Source organism: Protopterus annectens, chromosome 13.part0 (assembly GCF_019279795.1).
Source record: "Protopterus annectens isolate FY-2018-M chromosome 13.part0, PAN1.0, whole genome shotgun sequence".
Lineage (NCBI taxonomy): Eukaryota > Metazoa > Chordata > Ceratodontiformes > Protopteridae > Protopterus > Protopterus annectens.
Genome location: NC_056747.1, coordinates 846817598 through 846835171, shown reverse-complemented (window position 1 = coordinate 846835171; position 17574 = coordinate 846817598). Strand labels below are relative to the sequence as shown.

The 17574-nt window shown below is 39.3% G+C and overlaps 1 protein-coding gene across 1 annotated transcript in view; it reads left to right on the top strand.

Moving 5' to 3' along the window:
• The window catches only part of ZNHIT3 (zinc finger HIT-type containing 3), a 71334-nt gene extending 53981 nt beyond the window's left edge, over window positions 1–17353 (top strand). The window contains exons 4-5 of the mRNA XM_044054570.1: window positions 14631–14717; window positions 16593–17353. Of these exons, the coding sequence (XP_043910505.1) occupies window positions 14631–14717; window positions 16593–16798 (293 nt within the window). The 3' untranslated portion in view covers window positions 16799–17353. The remainder of the gene's footprint in view (window positions 1–14630; window positions 14718–16592) is intronic.
• The last annotated feature ends 221 nt before the right edge of the window (window positions 17354–17574 follow it).

Here is a 17574-nt window from a genome sequence, read left to right as displayed (position 1 = left end):
GCCTTGGCCAGTATTCGAAAGCCTAGGGGTTGACATGTGCAAGCCGTTTCTTGCAAAGCAACGAGGCTTGTTGAGCATGTCATCCCAGGCTGACAGACACTGGAACCCTTTGAATGACACCAGCAGCTTAGCCAATTGTTGAAACTGATACATTTTTTCTTAATACTGAGGTATCATTCTTGGTGAGGGCAGGGTGCTACTCAGGGTCAGGGTCCTACCAGCCTGGGCTACATGATCAGAGAGCTCTTCCATGTCTCTCTTCATGTAGTCCAGGGAGGTGCATCTCAGGTCATTCACACCAACACGAACAATGACAGAGTCATATTTGTGCTTGTTCTGGAGTGACCTGAGTGCTTGTGTTATGTTGCGGATTCTGACTGCTGACAGGCAGCTAACAGTAACCTTCTGCTTATCCAGCCTAGTGAGTGGGACGTCAGTATGCCTGACTATAGAGTCACCTATTACTAGTGTGTTAGGTATGTTATTTCACCTTAAGGGATGTGATTGTGTGGCACAATGATTGTGTTTTATGTGTTGTCTGGTTTGTGACGGGAGGTGCAGGTTGTTTGGGTGTCTGCTTTGGAGTTCTCTGCTTTTGCAGGTTTTTATTTAAAGCCTCCGAGTATGATTTTGTGTATTTTTTGCCAGTGCTGGTTTAGTAGGTCTATGTGCGGCTGGAGGTGTGGTGCAAGTGTTAACCTTCTCCTCCTGACTGTCTGCTCCAGTCGAGGGTGGAGACAGCTTAGCCTCCACTTTGGCTGTATAATTGCATCTCTCGCATATGTTAGTGTTTTGTGGTAGGAGGAGAGGGTTATCTGTGTACATGAGGCAGTTGTAACATTGCCTCAGGATACCCAGATTCATCAGCTGGACTGGAGAGTACACCTGAAATTGCCCTTTGGTCATGCCTGAATAGTAGGTTGAGCTACTTAGTCGCTTGGTTGGTGAGGGGTGAATAAAGAGCCTTGCCCTGCTTGGGCAATCAAGTGTCAGGGTATATTAGTGCTTGCTATTAGGTCTGAGCAAGTGCTAGGCTGTAGGCCCGAGTGGCCAAACAAAGCCAACCGTGGGTAAATCCAGCATTACCCACACCCAGGCATGGGTTATTGCTATTATACAATGACATTATTTAAAAAAAAAAATAATTACTTTTCTTAAATAATGGCATTGTATAATGCCTCCTTGCTGCCCTTCCGCAGCTGTCTGGTATTCTGCGGCAATTCTGATGTACTGCGCATGCGTATGCCTACACAGTACATCAGAGCTGTGGGCAAAAGCAACGGAGAAAGCAAGATCTCTGTTGCTTTTTACAAACTGTTTCGCTATGTTAAATGGGTTTAACATAGTGAGACAGCTTTAAAAAAAGCAACGGAGAAAGCAAGATCTACCTTGCTTTTTACAAACTGTCTCGCTATGTTAAAGGAGTTTAACATAGCGAGACAGTGTGAAGCAACGGAGATCTTGCGTTCTCCGTTGCTGTAAAAAAAGTTATAGTAATGGAAAAAGTCCGGGTGACCGGAACTTTTTCCTTTACTATAACTCTGATTTACAACGTGCACGCTGACTTTTCAGCGTGCACGTTTTGAATATTAATGGGGGGGTCGTTGTATAATTCTTTTTTAAATTAATTAGTATCTTTAATGTCATTTTAGGTGGTATGTTTCACAGTCAAACATAATATCAAAGAAATACAGTGTAGTTGAACTTTGTAGTAGTTGTCATCTAGTACCAGAACAATGCCACTACTTTTTTTAGACATTTTCTCACTCTAAATCCTAATTTTTAAAAACTATGGTTGTTCATGTAGTCCAGTTACACAGGAGCGAGTTGCTAAGGATTGAAAAAATTTTATTTATGTAGCAGTAATTCATTTGTTTTGTTTGGCTGTCAAAATATTTTTTCAAGTTTGTCTTGACTCACCACAGCTTGTTTTTTTCCTGTGTTGGTTTGCTCCCTTATTTCTGTCTCAAACTGACTCATTGCAGTCATGAAAGTTTTGGACTTGTATATATAAAGCTGTTGAACACTTCTGGGGCTTGCACATTTAAAAGAAAAAAACGTGTTCTGTATGAAAAGAACCATTACTGGCTTTTCTGAATTTCATACTGAGGTATATGAATAAGTAAATGCTTCCACTTCTCTCTGAAGTACATACTGAGGTATATGAATAAGTAAATGCTTCCACTTATCTCTGCAGCTCATTATTTCTGAATAGGTTACAGTCCTTCAGAATACACCTTTTAAATGTGCAGCCTGCATTGTTTTTGTTCTATGACAACAATCCTGAATGGATTAAAATGTTTGGAAGTTCATGAACCAGATGTATGTAGTGAATGAGTACTTTAGGGATGAGGTTGTCAGGAATGGTTTCTTATAGTGTGCTTCACCTGCTTAAGGGATTCCAAGTCAAACTGTGTATAGTTATGGTAATTTGGAGGAGGGTTATTACTGGTTTCTCATACTGTGCTTCATGCCGTGTCAGTAGGGCAACAAGGCAGCACACTCACCTTTGGTGGAGAAGGCTGTGGGTTCCATTCCCACACAAAGTAGATGGATTGCTGACACTGGAATGCAGCATAAGGGGGTGCTGTACCTCCTGATTGTGTCATCTTTCAGATGAGATGATAAAGATCCCACCTGCTTGAGTTGGTGGTAGCTCACATGGATGCAAAAGAGTTCCTATCAAAAGTCTTCTTCTTTCGGCTGCTCTCGTTAGGGGTCGTCACAGCGGATCAACTGTTTCTATTTCTTCCTGTCCTCTGCATATTGCTCTGTCACACCAACCACCGGCATGTCCTCTCTCACCACATCCATAAACCGTATCTTAGGCCTTCCTCTTTTCCTGGTTCCTGGCAGGTTCATCCTTAGCATCTTTTTCCCAATATACTCTGCATCCCTCCTCAGCACATGTCCAAACCAACGTAGTCTTGCCTCTCTGGCTTTGTCTCCAAACCTTCCAACCTGGGCTGACCCTCTAATATACTTATTCCTAATCCTGTCCATCCTCATCACACCCAGTGCAAATCTTAACATCTTCAACTCTGCCAGGTCAAGCTCTGACTCCTGCCTTTTTGTCAATGCCACTGTCTCCAACCCATATAACATAGCTGGTCTCACTATCCTCTTGTTAGATCTTCCCTTTCACTCTTACTGGTACTAGTCTGTCACAAATCACTCCTGACACTCTACTCCACCCATTCCATCCTGCCTGTACTCTCTTCTTCACCTATCTTCCACACTCGCCATTACTGTGAACTACTGATCCCAAGTATTTAAACTCATGCATCTTCGCCACCTCTACTCCCTGCATCCTCACCATTCCTCTATCCTCACTCTCATTCACACACATATATTCTGTTTTAGTCCTGTTGACCTTCATTCCTCTTCTCTCTAGAGCATATCTCCACCTCTCCAGGGTCTCCTCCACCTGTTCCCTACTCTCACTACAGATCACAATGTCATCTGCAAACATCATAGTCCACGGGGACTCGTGTCTGATCTCATCTGTCAACCTGTCCATCACCATTGCAAATAAGAAAGGGCTCAGAGCTGATCCTTGATGTAATCCCACCTCCACCTTAAACGCATCCGTCACTCCCACCGCAGACCTCACCGCTGTCGCACTACCCTCGTACATATCCTGTACCACTCTTACATACTTCTCTGACACTCCTGACTTCCTCATACAATACCACAACTCCTCTCTAGGCACCCTGTCATATGCTTTCTCTAAGTCCACAAAGAGACAATGCAACTCCTTCTGACCTTATCTGTACTTCTCCATCAACACTCTCCGAGCAAACATCACATCTGTAGTGCTCTTTCCTGGCATGAAACCATACTGCTGATCACTAATCATCACCTCCCTTCTTAACCTAGCTTCCACTACTCTTTCCCATAACTTCATGCTTTGACTGATCAGTTTAATCCCTCTGTAGTTACTACAGCTCTGCATATTGCCCTTATTCTTAAAAATCGGTACCAGAACACTTTTTTCTCCATTCCTCAGGCATCCTCTCACTTTCCAAGATTTCATTAAACAATCTAGTTAAAAACTCCACTGCCATTTCACCTAAACATCTCCATGCTTCCACAGGTATGTCATCTGGACTAACAGCCTTTCCATTCTTCACCCTCTTCATAGCTATCCTTACTTCCTCCTTGCTAATGCACTGCACTTCACGATTCACTATCCGCACATCATCCCACCATTTCCTATCTAAAGTACTAGGGGAGATTTCTCAAATGCCTTGGCCAAATTTCCCCTAATCAGTATGAAAACCACCTCAGATTACCACTGAAGAGACTACTAGCCTCATCAACAAAAGGATAAATTAACTAAATGTGTGTGTTTAATAAATGTATGCAGACTTTTTGACAAAGTAATCTGAAAGCACTACACCTTATACAGGCATACAAGTAATTTTTGTATCTGCATATTAACTCTAAAGAAAATAACTGAAATGGCAAACAAGTTTTATTGCTACAAACCCCATTTGGGCTGCTTTCCAGTTAGACTGGAAAGGGGGTCTTCTTGCTGCAGATGGTTTGGGATGTTATTAAATGAACCAAAACCATAGCACAAGACATCTGTCCTCCCATTAGTTACAGGTTTGAGTTTCAGCCTTTTAGACAATGGATTCTGTCGCTATGTTTTTGCTTAGAATGGGAAGTTGCTGCTTGTTGTTAATGTGATGTTACTATTTTAAGTGAAGCAGGAGACTGCTTGCATTGGATGGTTAAGTGAACCAAAACCAAAATACCAAATGGCTCTGCCATTAGTCAAAAAGGAAATAAGTCTTCAGGTGAGCTGTAGTGTATGTGATATTTGGAGTAAGTGGACCTGGTGGGACTGGCTACCTTGATAGGGTCTTGTTGCATTATATCACAGTTGCAAAATGCCGCTTACGTTCTAATGTGGACATATCTGGGACTCTACAGCCTTTTGGGGGTGGGGGCAGCATGAATAAATGGTGGGGGTAAGGCTGCAGAATGACTGAGGGGTAGCAATGGTAGATCTTGGAGTACAAACTTCAGAAACCTGGCTACACCTCTGGACAGGATCTGAAATGTGTGTGTGGGGGGGGTCTGCTTTTAAGTTTGTGTCATCTTGGCATTTGAGTTGTATATACCTCTTGTTTTTATGCGGTAAGATGTGGATTCTTGTTTTTGTATTTTTCATGTAATGGGACAGTGTATCCCTTTGGAAATAGAATATAAAGCACAAGTCATGCCTGCAAATTTGGTCATAAATGCTACCACAGAACATGGGTGTCTTAAATGTGCCCAGAATTTAAATTGACCTTTTTGTCCAAGATGAATACAGCACTTTATACACAGCAAAATGGCTTAGTCTTAAAACGTTATCTGCCCATAGCTGTTTTTTTCAGTGTTTCATACTCGATAGTTTTCATGACACATCAGCTCTTAGACGGACACTGGTGTTCATTTTCTCATTCTGTATTGTACTTTTCGTTAAGTTCTGTCTCGGGGGTCTTTCTTTTTTGGAGTCGGACCAGGAAAATGCTTAACTTTTGTGAGTGGTCAGATATCTAATTATATCTTGACATCGGAGTGATTTCAGCATGACAGTGTACAAGACCCCATCACTGCCACCACCACCACCACCACAACCAGTGGCTGTGTAGCATCATTAATTGGTAGTGCTTTTGTGATTTGGGAGAGCTAAGGAGTCTTCTCACATGCTTTCTAAATGAAAACTGTTTTGTGACTGTTTAAATTCAGCAGGAAGTACAACATTACCATCACTCCTGATCAGAATGTCTTGTCTAATTAGCTAGTTTGCATTTGTAACCGGTTAAGTGCACTGGTATAAAACCTATATAGCCACAAGATGGAAAGACTGGTTGCATATGTATTTATAGGTTATACATGGTTACATAACTGACCATTTTAACTATGAATGTATTAATGACTTATTGTATACTGTTTACATAAACCTTGCATGGGTGGTTTCCTTGGACCTTCTAGAAATTGAAGTGGACCTTTGCCACTCACCCTGTCTGGATTATTATTTTTTTTTTATGCATTGGCTGACTGGGGAAGGAGTAAAATACCTGGTTTCTCTGAAATGACCTTCTTGGAGCCGAGTAGGCAGAACTCTGTCCGTTTCTAGTGAGATCATTGGGCATTAACCCCACAGGAAAGCATACTGTATATAGTCATGGCATTATATACAGTGCATAGATAGTGATAATATTACTGATGAAGCAGTTTCTGCTTTATAGGGTTTTCAGTGGTTATCACTGCCATAAATAAGCAGCCTGATGGAGCAATTTTTAAGTGTGTACTGTGAAGGGAAAGTATAAAATCTCATATTTTAGTAAGAGGAGTGAACTGAGGTTTCACATGGCACACTTTGAAGGAAAAAAAAAACACGTGACCATGCACTGTGGATTTTTCGGCATATTTGCAATAAGGCACATCAAGGTCTGGCCACTGCTTAAAGAATGCTAGGCTGTGCTCACTGCACATTTAGTACAATGCATGCATGTGTACTTGTTCTGAATATAAACCTATCCCCCTCTCAACAGTGTCTGTAAACCCCAAATGGTGTTACAGAAAACCTAAGGGAGATTGGTGCCCCACCTGAACACTCCTCCTACTACGTAAGGAACAGCTGCCCCCCCCCCCCTTACAAATTGTGTTACAGCAATTACTTTGCACTTTCTTCAAACTGTATTATTAAATTCTAATTAAAGTGTAAATATTGTTAAACTAACAAGACCATGAGCTGTCGTGTGCAGCATTTGTGCATTAGTGCAGTGCTTTTTACATTGAAAGTGCAGCATGGTTATTTCCCCAAGGATGTAAGGCTGGAGCACTTGGCACTGAATATTCATGCAAATAAAACTTTTAGCTACATTTTTGTGTGCCTGTGCCAAACAGAAATATAGCTGTTTAGTTGGCAACCCGTATCTGCAGAGTTGTGTTGTGCTTCTAGTCGTTTGATTTTTTTTTAAATGCCTTTTAGTTGGCTGCTTGTGCAAATACTGTAGTGCAGATTAGGCCTTGTCGCTGAAGTTGGCATTTTCACTTGGCATTCCCCTGGTATGCAGCCATTGGAGCAAGTGTAAGGGATGCTGCTGATGGTATGAGGCTTTGTCTCAAACATTATTTTCATCTTGTTGGAATGACTTTGTGGGAGAAACATATAACTTACGATGATATGTATGTATTGGTGTTTCTTTTAGTGTCCTTTTTGGGAGTTGTCCCTTACACCTTTTGAAATATTACAGTGAGTGAGTGCTCTGTGAGACTTTCTAAAACTCTCTGAAGTTTTGTTTTGCAGTTTTAGGATTTAGACCTTTCAGTTCATTATGACTTGTCCATTTATACTGGTTGCTGTATTAAGTAATGGCTTTTGGAGCTTTTGCCATGTTGTAACTGGCTTGTTATGGCCATTAGAAATTGAAATGGCTTTTAGAGAAGGAACTGTCAAATTTTATGGACTTTTGTTCTCTTTTTCATCCACTGTTTAGTGTCACCATATTTGATATTTGTTCTTTTATGCTGCCCTAGAAGCAATTATTTTGCAAATCTGTTACACATTTTCTATAAAAAATGCTTTGCTTTTTGTTGCTGACACAGTAATAAACTTAGTACCTCATGTGGAGGGTTACATTTTGTGTTACAGCTCATTTTACTTTAGCATGTTTTGGGCCAAGACCAGTCTTCCTGGTTACCAGATTCCATTGATTTTTTTATGGGGGGTCCCAATCGTATCCCATTTTGTGATCAATTAGAACCCGTTTTACATTATAGGGTAGGGTGATGTACAAAGGTATAACTCGTAATAGTAGTGACTTGAAGCATCAGGCTTGCTGATGCTTGCACTTAAGGGCATAATGTCATGTCTGCGGGGGGGGGGGTGCAACTAGCATTAATGCCTTGCAGTGTTTGGTTCTCAGCTTGGGAGCTTTCTTGGAGAGTCTGTATGCACTTGTGCCTTTGTAGGTTTTTGTTGGATGTTCTGTATTTCTTCCATGTCCTAATACATGCCATAGGTGAGTAGTAGATCCTCTAACTTGCCCATTGGTGTGAATGCCATGGTTGTTTACTTCTGTGAAAGATAGACTGGTGTCCTGAGTGGGATTAGTGTCTTTCTGTTGTACTCTGAGCCTATTCTGGCACTCGCCATCTCCCATGTGGCCTTTATCCTGGCTCGGAATGTTTTGATTTGTTTACAGTTTAGTACCACAGTGTCTCAGACTTGTTCAGGGTGTACTACATGATGGAACAGGAGTCCATCTTGAATTAAGACGTTAGGTTGTTGACATGCATATTGTATCTCTTCACAGAACCCAGCTGTTCTTTTGGAGGTGATAAATTTAAGAAGAAAAACATGTTTTCATTTAGAGGCTAGCTCCCCTTCCCTGGCCATTTATTAGAATGCCTTTTTATAGAAAAATCTGAAAACGTGTTGGTAATGGGTCTGAGTCATGTAGGTAATGCTCTGGATTTGTTAAGTGGCCACTGGTCTGAATGCAGGAAGGTTAAACGGAAAAATAAAAACTGTAAATGGGTGGAGCTCATGGTTTTGCCCTCTTTATCTTTCTTCTTGGTATGTATTGCATTTTCATACTTTTTCCAGATTTCCTAATTTATCTGAAATGTACTGCGATAAGATGAGAAAGCTAATGTAGCTAAAAATGAGGCAAGAAGGGCATAAGAGGGGATAAAAAGGTACGTGTTAAGGAGTGATTAAACAATGAATATAAGAAAATGCTGTTATAATTTGGAGTCTGTTGGGTGAGAGTAAGAAACCTTGACCAATGTTTAGTTGCTAGATGAGGAAAATATGAAGAAGCTGAAGATTAGGCTGATATAACTCTTGTGCCTACAAAATGGAGAGGATATCATGAGAGGAGAAAGGCAAGCAGAGTGGAGAATGGGGCATATTTATTTATTTTACATTTGTTTACCGGGGAGGTCCGACTGGACAGAGCTGTCTGTTTTCAGCGGAGGCCAGAGGAGAAAAGCTCCAGAACAAATGCTAACTTAACTATACATATGTTAAGGATAAGTAACTCCACACTCATGTATTCTTATATCTATGGATATGGCTTTTTATGGAATATTTAGATATTGTTAATCTCTGTTCTCTATGCTCTAATGTATTATTACTATGTATGATATTTTCTTATATGTTGACTAATTGTGTCTCTATTTTATTGTACTGGTATTTGGAGCTTTTCTCCCCGGGCCTCCGCTGAAAATGGACCTGTGTCCAGTCGGACTTTCCCGGTAAACAAATGTAAAATAAATACAAAAGATATTTACATGAGCATCATAAGCATAGAGATTTAGACATACAATTAAACGTATAGCCGGTAGTAACATATGATGGTTGTTGATGAACAAAGCACCAACTGGGCAGCCAAAACCAAGAAAAAACAGCCCAAGGTGGATAGCAAAACAATAAAGCCTCAGGAACGAGTGATAAAACTGTTTAATGCACACAAACATAAATGCTGCACAAATACATTTTCGTTTATACACTTCATCAGATGTGGGTTTAACTGCCATTATCTTTCTATTTATAACCTTTCTATTTAAAAACAGCCAATGACAAACATATTTTAATGAAAGTGCTTATGAACTTTGGTGGCAGCTAACCCTAGAGGCTAGTAGAAAACCAGGGTTTAAATGATCACATCTCCATTAGTTCACTATTGAAATTAAGAGCAGCAAAATTGTGATAGGATGGAAACATTATGAATTGTTGGTGTTTACATTAAATTTATGTTTCCACCCGTTCTTACCTTGGAGAAGTCATTTTAGTTATTTTAAATAATATAAAATAACATTTTACTATTTTCTTATCAATGACCCTGTCTGTAATAATGAACAGCTTGAATGTGATTCCTAGTTTCACCACAAGAGGGAACCAATGTTATGTAGAATTTACTGAATAGTACTTAGGGTGATTTTAAACATTTTAATACAGTTTTATATATTTACACATTTAATAAAAGTTTTAACATGTATTTTTATAAATTTATAATGAATTGTTTAGAATTAACATGCATCATATTAATTTTATCAAATTCCATACTAGTTTAATGTACTGAAACTGTATTTTCAAAGGAAAGGAGAAAATGCGTTGCTGATTAATGAAGCTCCACCCACTAAGCACTTAAATTAATTAAAATATGTTTGTCATTGGCTGCTTTTAAATAGAAAGGTTATAAATAGAAAGATAATGGCAGTTAGACCCACATCTGATTAAGTGTATAAATGAAAACGTATTTGTGCAACGTTTGTTTGTGTGCATTAAACTGTTTTATCGCTCGTTCCTGAGGCTTTATTGTTTTGCTATCCACCTTGGGCTGTTTTATGTGATGGTTGTCCACACAGTATGTTTAGTAGAGATAATCTTGAAGATGTACTGAAGATATGGGTAAGAGACTAGAGGACGGGTTAGAAAAAGGAGCTCTGAGGATTTTTGTGAAGTAAGATTCTAAGTTCAGATAGTCTTAACCCTCTGCTGCATAGAAATAACTGATGGGCTTTGTGAACTGCTAACAAAATTATAGTCTGTTTTTGAGGATTGGCGGTTCCTGTACACAGTGACGGTCCAGGAAATAACCACGTAATTTTATATACCCTTTCGACTTTGTTATAGACTACACTATTGGTGATCTTCAGTACATAGTGCCTAGCAACAGCAATCGTCACATTAAGCAGGAGCATTAATAAGGAAGCCACATCATTGAATGCAGCCTTGTCTTGTGGATGAAAAACTCCATTGTTATACTAAAAGTTGTAGGGGTGTTAAAAATATATATGCTAGATTAGAGAGACTTTACACAGTGGTTAGTGTCACTGCCTCACAACAGTTGCATTATCCAGTTGTGGTCTCATGTGGGATGTTTTCTGTGCAGAATCAGCATGTCCTCCTCCATTATGCCATTGTCCGTCTTTATTGGATCATTCTGTATGAAAACAAATGTTGTAGGTGAATTGGCAAACCTCCAGTTATACATGGATATGCTTTAAATACAAGACAGATGAGTGGGTGTGTTTGTGTTGAGACATCTCATCTGTGGGTACCCATTTCAGCATTATTTCTGTGCCTTGTACCTAGTGAGTGCCAGTATAGGTTCTGGCTTCCACCACAACCATTTACTGGACATAAGTGGGTAGTTGATACGTGAATGAAAAATTTACACCAAAAAGTAGCACATTGAATATAAACTGTATGCTCGACAATGTCTAGCAAAATTAAAGAACAGGAGGGACAAAAATAAAAAATGGGAGAGTAGAGAGGATTTGTATCAAGTTTTTGTTTCCAAGTTAGAAAAGGAAGTATTAAATTTAAAAAAGCATTCTGTATGACTAAAAGGTGATCATGTGAAAGGACAATATTTCGGACACTGAAATGGTAGTATTAACATTTTGGTACTTTAAAGAATTGGGAATAATGTGTTAGTCCTATAGTCCAGGATGGTTTGGTGGGCCTCTTGGTGTCTTTTTTCAAGAATATTTTGCACTTTTTCTTGCATTTTTTCCTGGTAGGGAGAATTCTGACACCACGTCTGATCATGAATGGATTGTCTTGGCTCATGGTCAGACCTTGCATCACTGTGTGCACCTTGCTAGATTACATGAGACATGGTAGAGTTCATTAGCCTTAGCAGGGATGGGTGAAGTGACTCCACTTTGTAATTCGGAGGACTGTAACTTTGATACTCAGAATGATGAGGCTGTTTCAGTGAATGTCTTCTCATGGTGTAACATTATTGGAGCATTTCTCTCATCTAAGGTACAGTGATCCCCATTGTTAGCATGTGCAGTTAGTGTGGGTACAGCTTCTCCATTCTGCGAAGGGATAGCAGGGTTTGTCCCTCCAACATTGCTTTAAAACTGTAATATTGAGTTTGAGAGTCTTGGTTTGTAACAAGTGTTGGACTTGCAGCCTGGTTGTCTCTGTGCTGGTTTGGAACTGCTTGGAATACCACTTGAGGTTTTCTTCACCTCTGGATCTTTGCAGGTAGGTGTATTTCTGGTGGTTTGGATATGTGCAGTGAACAACTTGTTGCAGTAGCCTTGACTTGTGTCTGTGATTTTGGTGTGACTTTTGACTCTTCATTATGGTAAGTTTGTTTCCTTAGTGTCAGGTAGATGTTTGGGATTTGGCATAATGGTTAAGGTATTTACCTCATAAGTAAGAGGCATATGGTTTGATTCTCACCAAGGGAAATTTGCCATGAGTAAAATGACTGATAAGGGCAGGTAGCCTACTACTTGTATATGAACCTTCTGTCCTTGGACTGGAATACACAAAAAGTAAACCATCTGTATCTTAATCTAACTTTTAATTCCAATGTCACTAAATTCCATAGCAAAATGCTGCTTGGTTTAATGTGATTTTGACCAGTTTTTGAAGAGTTTGGTTTTAATGACATTGTCTTCGTTGAAATGTACAGCCTCTTCCAATTACTGGCAACTAGAAAGAGGAATAAATGTACACAAGACTGACTTTGGAAAATTTCAGTTCATGGCGGTAGTATTGAGGGTTTTCATTGCTGTACTACTGCTGCTGTTGACAAGGATTCCATCTCAACACCTTTCATTTGTAGGTGTCTGGGACAGGTGTAGGAAGAGGAGGTGCTCCACAGTACTGACTTCATCACTGAAGTGAACATGATGGGTCAGAAGTGGTGGTCTCTCTGCATTTTTATGTGAGCTGTCTTTCAAAACTGCTCTAACTTAATCTGCATTTAAATCCTCTCTGTATCATATCAGTACTGTGAAACTTCTGTATTTGTGTAAAGTTATTTTATTTGCTGTTTTTGTGTCAGTAGTTGGTGCTGTACTACCAATAATGGAGAACTTGGTATATGCTAGAGTTCAACTGCTATGGTAGGAGCTGGAGATCATGTAAGTGAGAAAAACAACTTGCTTCTCCTGTCTCCGGTTAAAGAGCTTGGGATTGTAACTCTGTCCTGCATGCAGATGGATTCATCAAGGATAATCCTGTACATGAAATTCAAAATGAGGATCAATCGGTCCTTTCCCTATTGCTGCATGATTGCTGAATAGGTGATAATGGATCATACTCTGGTATGTCTGTGATTTGGAAATATGGTAAACTCATCTCCTTTCTAATTGGGACTGAGCACTACCCATTTTAGTGCATCTTGTGTACCATTTGTTTTTTTACCAGATATCTTACAGTGGTAACATATTGTCTCTGTGGAAGATCAGCCAGTTGTGGCTCCTTTTTAGACTTGTCTGTGATGAGACTGGCTCCTCTTGTTAGGCATTTTACATAATCTGTTTTGAAGTCCTGCATCAGGTGTGAAAATGTTTTTCTATCTTTTCTGTCAATTATGTGTGTCAGAACTTGAATAGATACTACTTTTTATTGGGCTTTTCTTACCTTTTAATGGTAGTAGCTATTGTGGAGTGGGTCTACTAGAGGAAATTGCCAAGTATGCACAGCTGTTTTTTTTTTCTGAGAAGAAGGGAATCCTTCACCTTTTACAGTAAAGTAGTAAATGAGTTTACAGTAAAATAGTACACTTGCACGAGTACTCGTACACCTTCAGAGATTTAGGAGACAGGTAACCATTCCCAGAGAAAGTAGTTTTACTTGTACTAAAATAGCAGGATTTCAACTGGATACATTTTTTTTTGTCACAGGTGTCTGCAGTGTAAAGATTCCCTGTTTCTCTTGGGGGGGCAGGAAGACTTAAGATTGTGGTAAGCATGCTGCAGATAATGATACACTAATTTGGGAACCATTTTTAATGTCCTGTTTTATCAAATTTTGAAAGTAAAAGGTATTTACAGAATTTGGTGACATTGGGGTGGTGAGCAAGACCCCCACATACTTCCCATGCAGGGGACATTGTACCCTTGTGTAAAATCTGCAGCTTTATTTGTACACGTATTTTGGGCAGCATTTTCGCATACATAAACAGGCATGTCCCATACTGACTTTCTTTAAAACTAGAAAGCGCACTCATTTTATAGTTCTGTAATTAATGGCCGCCTATTGTGAGGCATCTACGTTATTTACTAATATATGGCAAATGGCTTTAGGTGCTCCAAGAGTTCTTGTCATGACCCTTTTCCATAACTAGGCATGTGAAATGCTGATATCTCAGCCAAACAAGGTGTTCATGTGCATTGAATGTACCTTGCATGTACTAAGCACTTGGGGTAACCATCCCTGATCATATTCCTTGGTGTAGCAGAACTTGTATTGTACGTTTCAGTTGTACATTCAAGGATGCCTAGTATATAAGTATCCTGCATCGACCTGATTGTAAAACAGTTAAAACACATTAAAAAGACAGCTGCACATGATACGGTTAGTTATCCAACACCTTGCACCCTATTAAATGATGTGATCTGTTTTGAGGTTGTGAAGCCAAAGGCTAGCTTAAGAAATTTCTTTGAAGTGATATGATGAAGTAGGTCTCAAATCCCTGTAGGGAGTACACATGGTCTGTCACCTTAGACTAAGAGCATAGTATACAGGTGATGTAATTTCCTTCGGTAAGTGATGGGGGAGCTTGGGTGCTAACATGCTGTGAGTGTAATGCATAAATATATGTATGGGTATTAGGTTATATTTCCTTTCTGTTTTTATCTAGAAGGAGATTGGTCTGTGGATGATATTCTGCAGGAGTCAGAAGATGAGGAATCTGACAGAGTGCCTTTACGTGTCCTGAAACTTTTAGGTATGTTTCCAAATTAAAAAAAAATTAAATACATATGGCTGATGAGTAAGTGATTGATTTTTATGTGAATCTATGTTGCTGCTGATCTGGGTTTGATTGGTAATGTGGGCACCGGTGAGTCACCAAATTTAAGTTAAAACTGAATAGCTGAAGTAGTTTTCCTTTGTGCATGTGAGTTTGTGCTGCAGGAGAAACCTCTAGTGGTGGCTAGAAGGATATCTCTCTAAAAAGGCCAGCAGTAGTTACCTGATAAAGATCAGCATTCTTTTGTGGATTAATGAGTACAGGAGTGTGCATTTACCCTGCTAATATTATTTTAGCTGATCTGTGTTTTAAACATTTAACTCAGAATAAATTCCTGGATTATTCTTAATTGCATGTTTTCCCTTTCATCTTTATTCTTCCTGTGGAGAGAGGAGTTTTTGAAGCTGTCTGGATGAGAGAAAATGGACTGGTCAGATCATTTTAGCTAATTGGAAAAGAAAAATATGTTGTGGTGTATTTTACAGCCAGAGAATATACTGCTTGACATTATGCAATTTTGTTTTCAAACTCGTATGAGAAAAATGTTGATATGTGATGTATTACACTTGATAAAATGCATTCTTAAATGGTGGCTCATAGTATGGAAGCCATATTGTGATTTATCCACATTAGCAGTTATTGCTTTATGTACATCTTTACAGAGGCCTTTAAGGAATAATGGATATCTGTGAGATGGAGAATTAGTAACTATAATTGGAGCATGGTCCTCGTCTTTAGCACCCTTTATTGTGGTTTGTTGGGTATCCCTGTGTAATTTGCATTGGTTTGCTTCACTTAATGTGAAGTAACGTGGGGTGGTCAGTTTCCCAACTAGCTTTGCTTTACTTGCATAAAAATATAAACAAAACCATTTTAATGTTGCTTATGTCCTCTGAAATTTTGGCAGTATTCCAGCCCATCACCCTCTTTTCTCAGTAGAAGGTGTAGCTTTAGTTTTAGAAAGTAATGTAAATCTTAAGCCAAAGTAACATAAAATCTTAGTCTCATCACACTGTAGGATTATTTTTTGTAGGGTCACAGAAGAGTTAAGTCTAGTTGCCTGCCTTTTTTGCTGCTGTAAGACTTACCAGATGCTGTACTCTTGTCACAGATGTTTTATTTCTAGGGCTTTGTGATTTTGACTACAATTTCCAATTATGTTGCTTCTCTAATGGATCCTCTACTTCATGAGTGCAACCTTCAATTGTGTTGCAGTGGGCTTTGAAGCTGTATGTCTCTAGCAGGTATTGGCAGGTGCTGTGTTCTGTTACCTTGGCTAAAGGTCACCGATTGCTAGTCCTTTGCCAGGTAGAGTACAATGCTTCCATTTCCCCTTGCCTTTCTCTGACACAGAGAATATGGTGATGAAAAAAGTTACTAGCCTACTTTCATGCTCTGCTATGATTCACAGCAGTATATATGTGCACCCTGCCCTCTCCTTAGGAAGACAAGCTTCCAGTAAGTGTTCCTTCTGGTAGTAAAAGAAGTCCATTTCCAGTGTTGGGATGCTGGCATTTCAGGCATAAATCCAATTTGTGAACGAGAAATGGTTTTGATAATAAAAACTGTTAACATCTCCATGTTTGTAGTAGAAAACAAATACTAGCTGGTGAGCCTTCACATTACACAGAAATACTAAATGTTCTGTCTGTGCGTCTGTTGTGATTTTTCTGGAAAAATCTTAAGGGACTTTTCTTAGGGACATTTTGAGCTGATAGAACATTTTCACCAAATCCTTATTTTACCTGTAGATCAACCTGTCCTTTTGCTTGTTTTGTTTTTGCTCCTCGGAACGTGCACATTTGAAAATAACCTGAACCATGTATAATCTCTATTTTTTTTGTTTTTCAGGACAGTCTAAAAAACTGAAAGCCTTGCTTCACAACCCTCACCTTAGGCAGGTGTTGCTAGATGTAGACCAGGCTGAGGACAAGGATCATATAATGAAAGCTGCCATGCAGGAACCATTATTCGTGGAACTTGCAGACCAGTGTCTGAAAGTAGTTGAACCTCCAGATGTTAGCACAGTATCAACTGAGTCTGATGATGACTTTTGATTCCCGTTTGTTGGAGAGAACTGTAACCCTTGCCATATTTTTGTGACACTATTGTGCATCTGACTAGTGCAAATACGTTTCTCTAAAGGCAACCGTTACACTGGGTTCAAGGAATTTGCAGAACTTTTAGTATTTTTTTACTTTTTTGCTTTTCTGATGGGCCAAGAGCTGCACTGGATGTGATTGCAGTGAAAAACACTCATTCATGATGGCATACAGTTTGTAAAAATAATTTGACATATTTCCATGACTCTGCTTTTGCTTAATGTTTAACTGCAAATTTGTTCAGGTGGGCACTATCCTGTACTTGGATCCACAAACAACATTATAATGTGCATTATTGTTGTCCAGGGCTTTTCGCAACAGACACAGATTTTTAAAAGGTACCACAGTTAAAGATGGCATGCTTCCTTTTTGATAGTTGTAAATGTCATAGCTCTTGGGGGGGACAAAACACATTTAACTGAAAAGTTGAATTTCTGATTTTGCTTGTATGCTTTGTGCTAAAAGTGCTGAGAAAACATGCATTGGAATTTCAGTTCCAACTACTATTCATTTTGGATCGCATGTACCACATTTGGAAAAAGCTTGTTCATTTAGTATGCATTTTGGAAATCACTTTTGCTTATCTACAGACATTGAGACAGTGAGCTTAAAAAAAAAAAAAGACATAGGAGGCATTGTATGGTGTTATTCACAGTTCAGGCATTTTGAATTTGTTTATAAGTAAAAAGCATCCCTGAATCTCTTAAACAACATCTCAAGTGAAACATGCT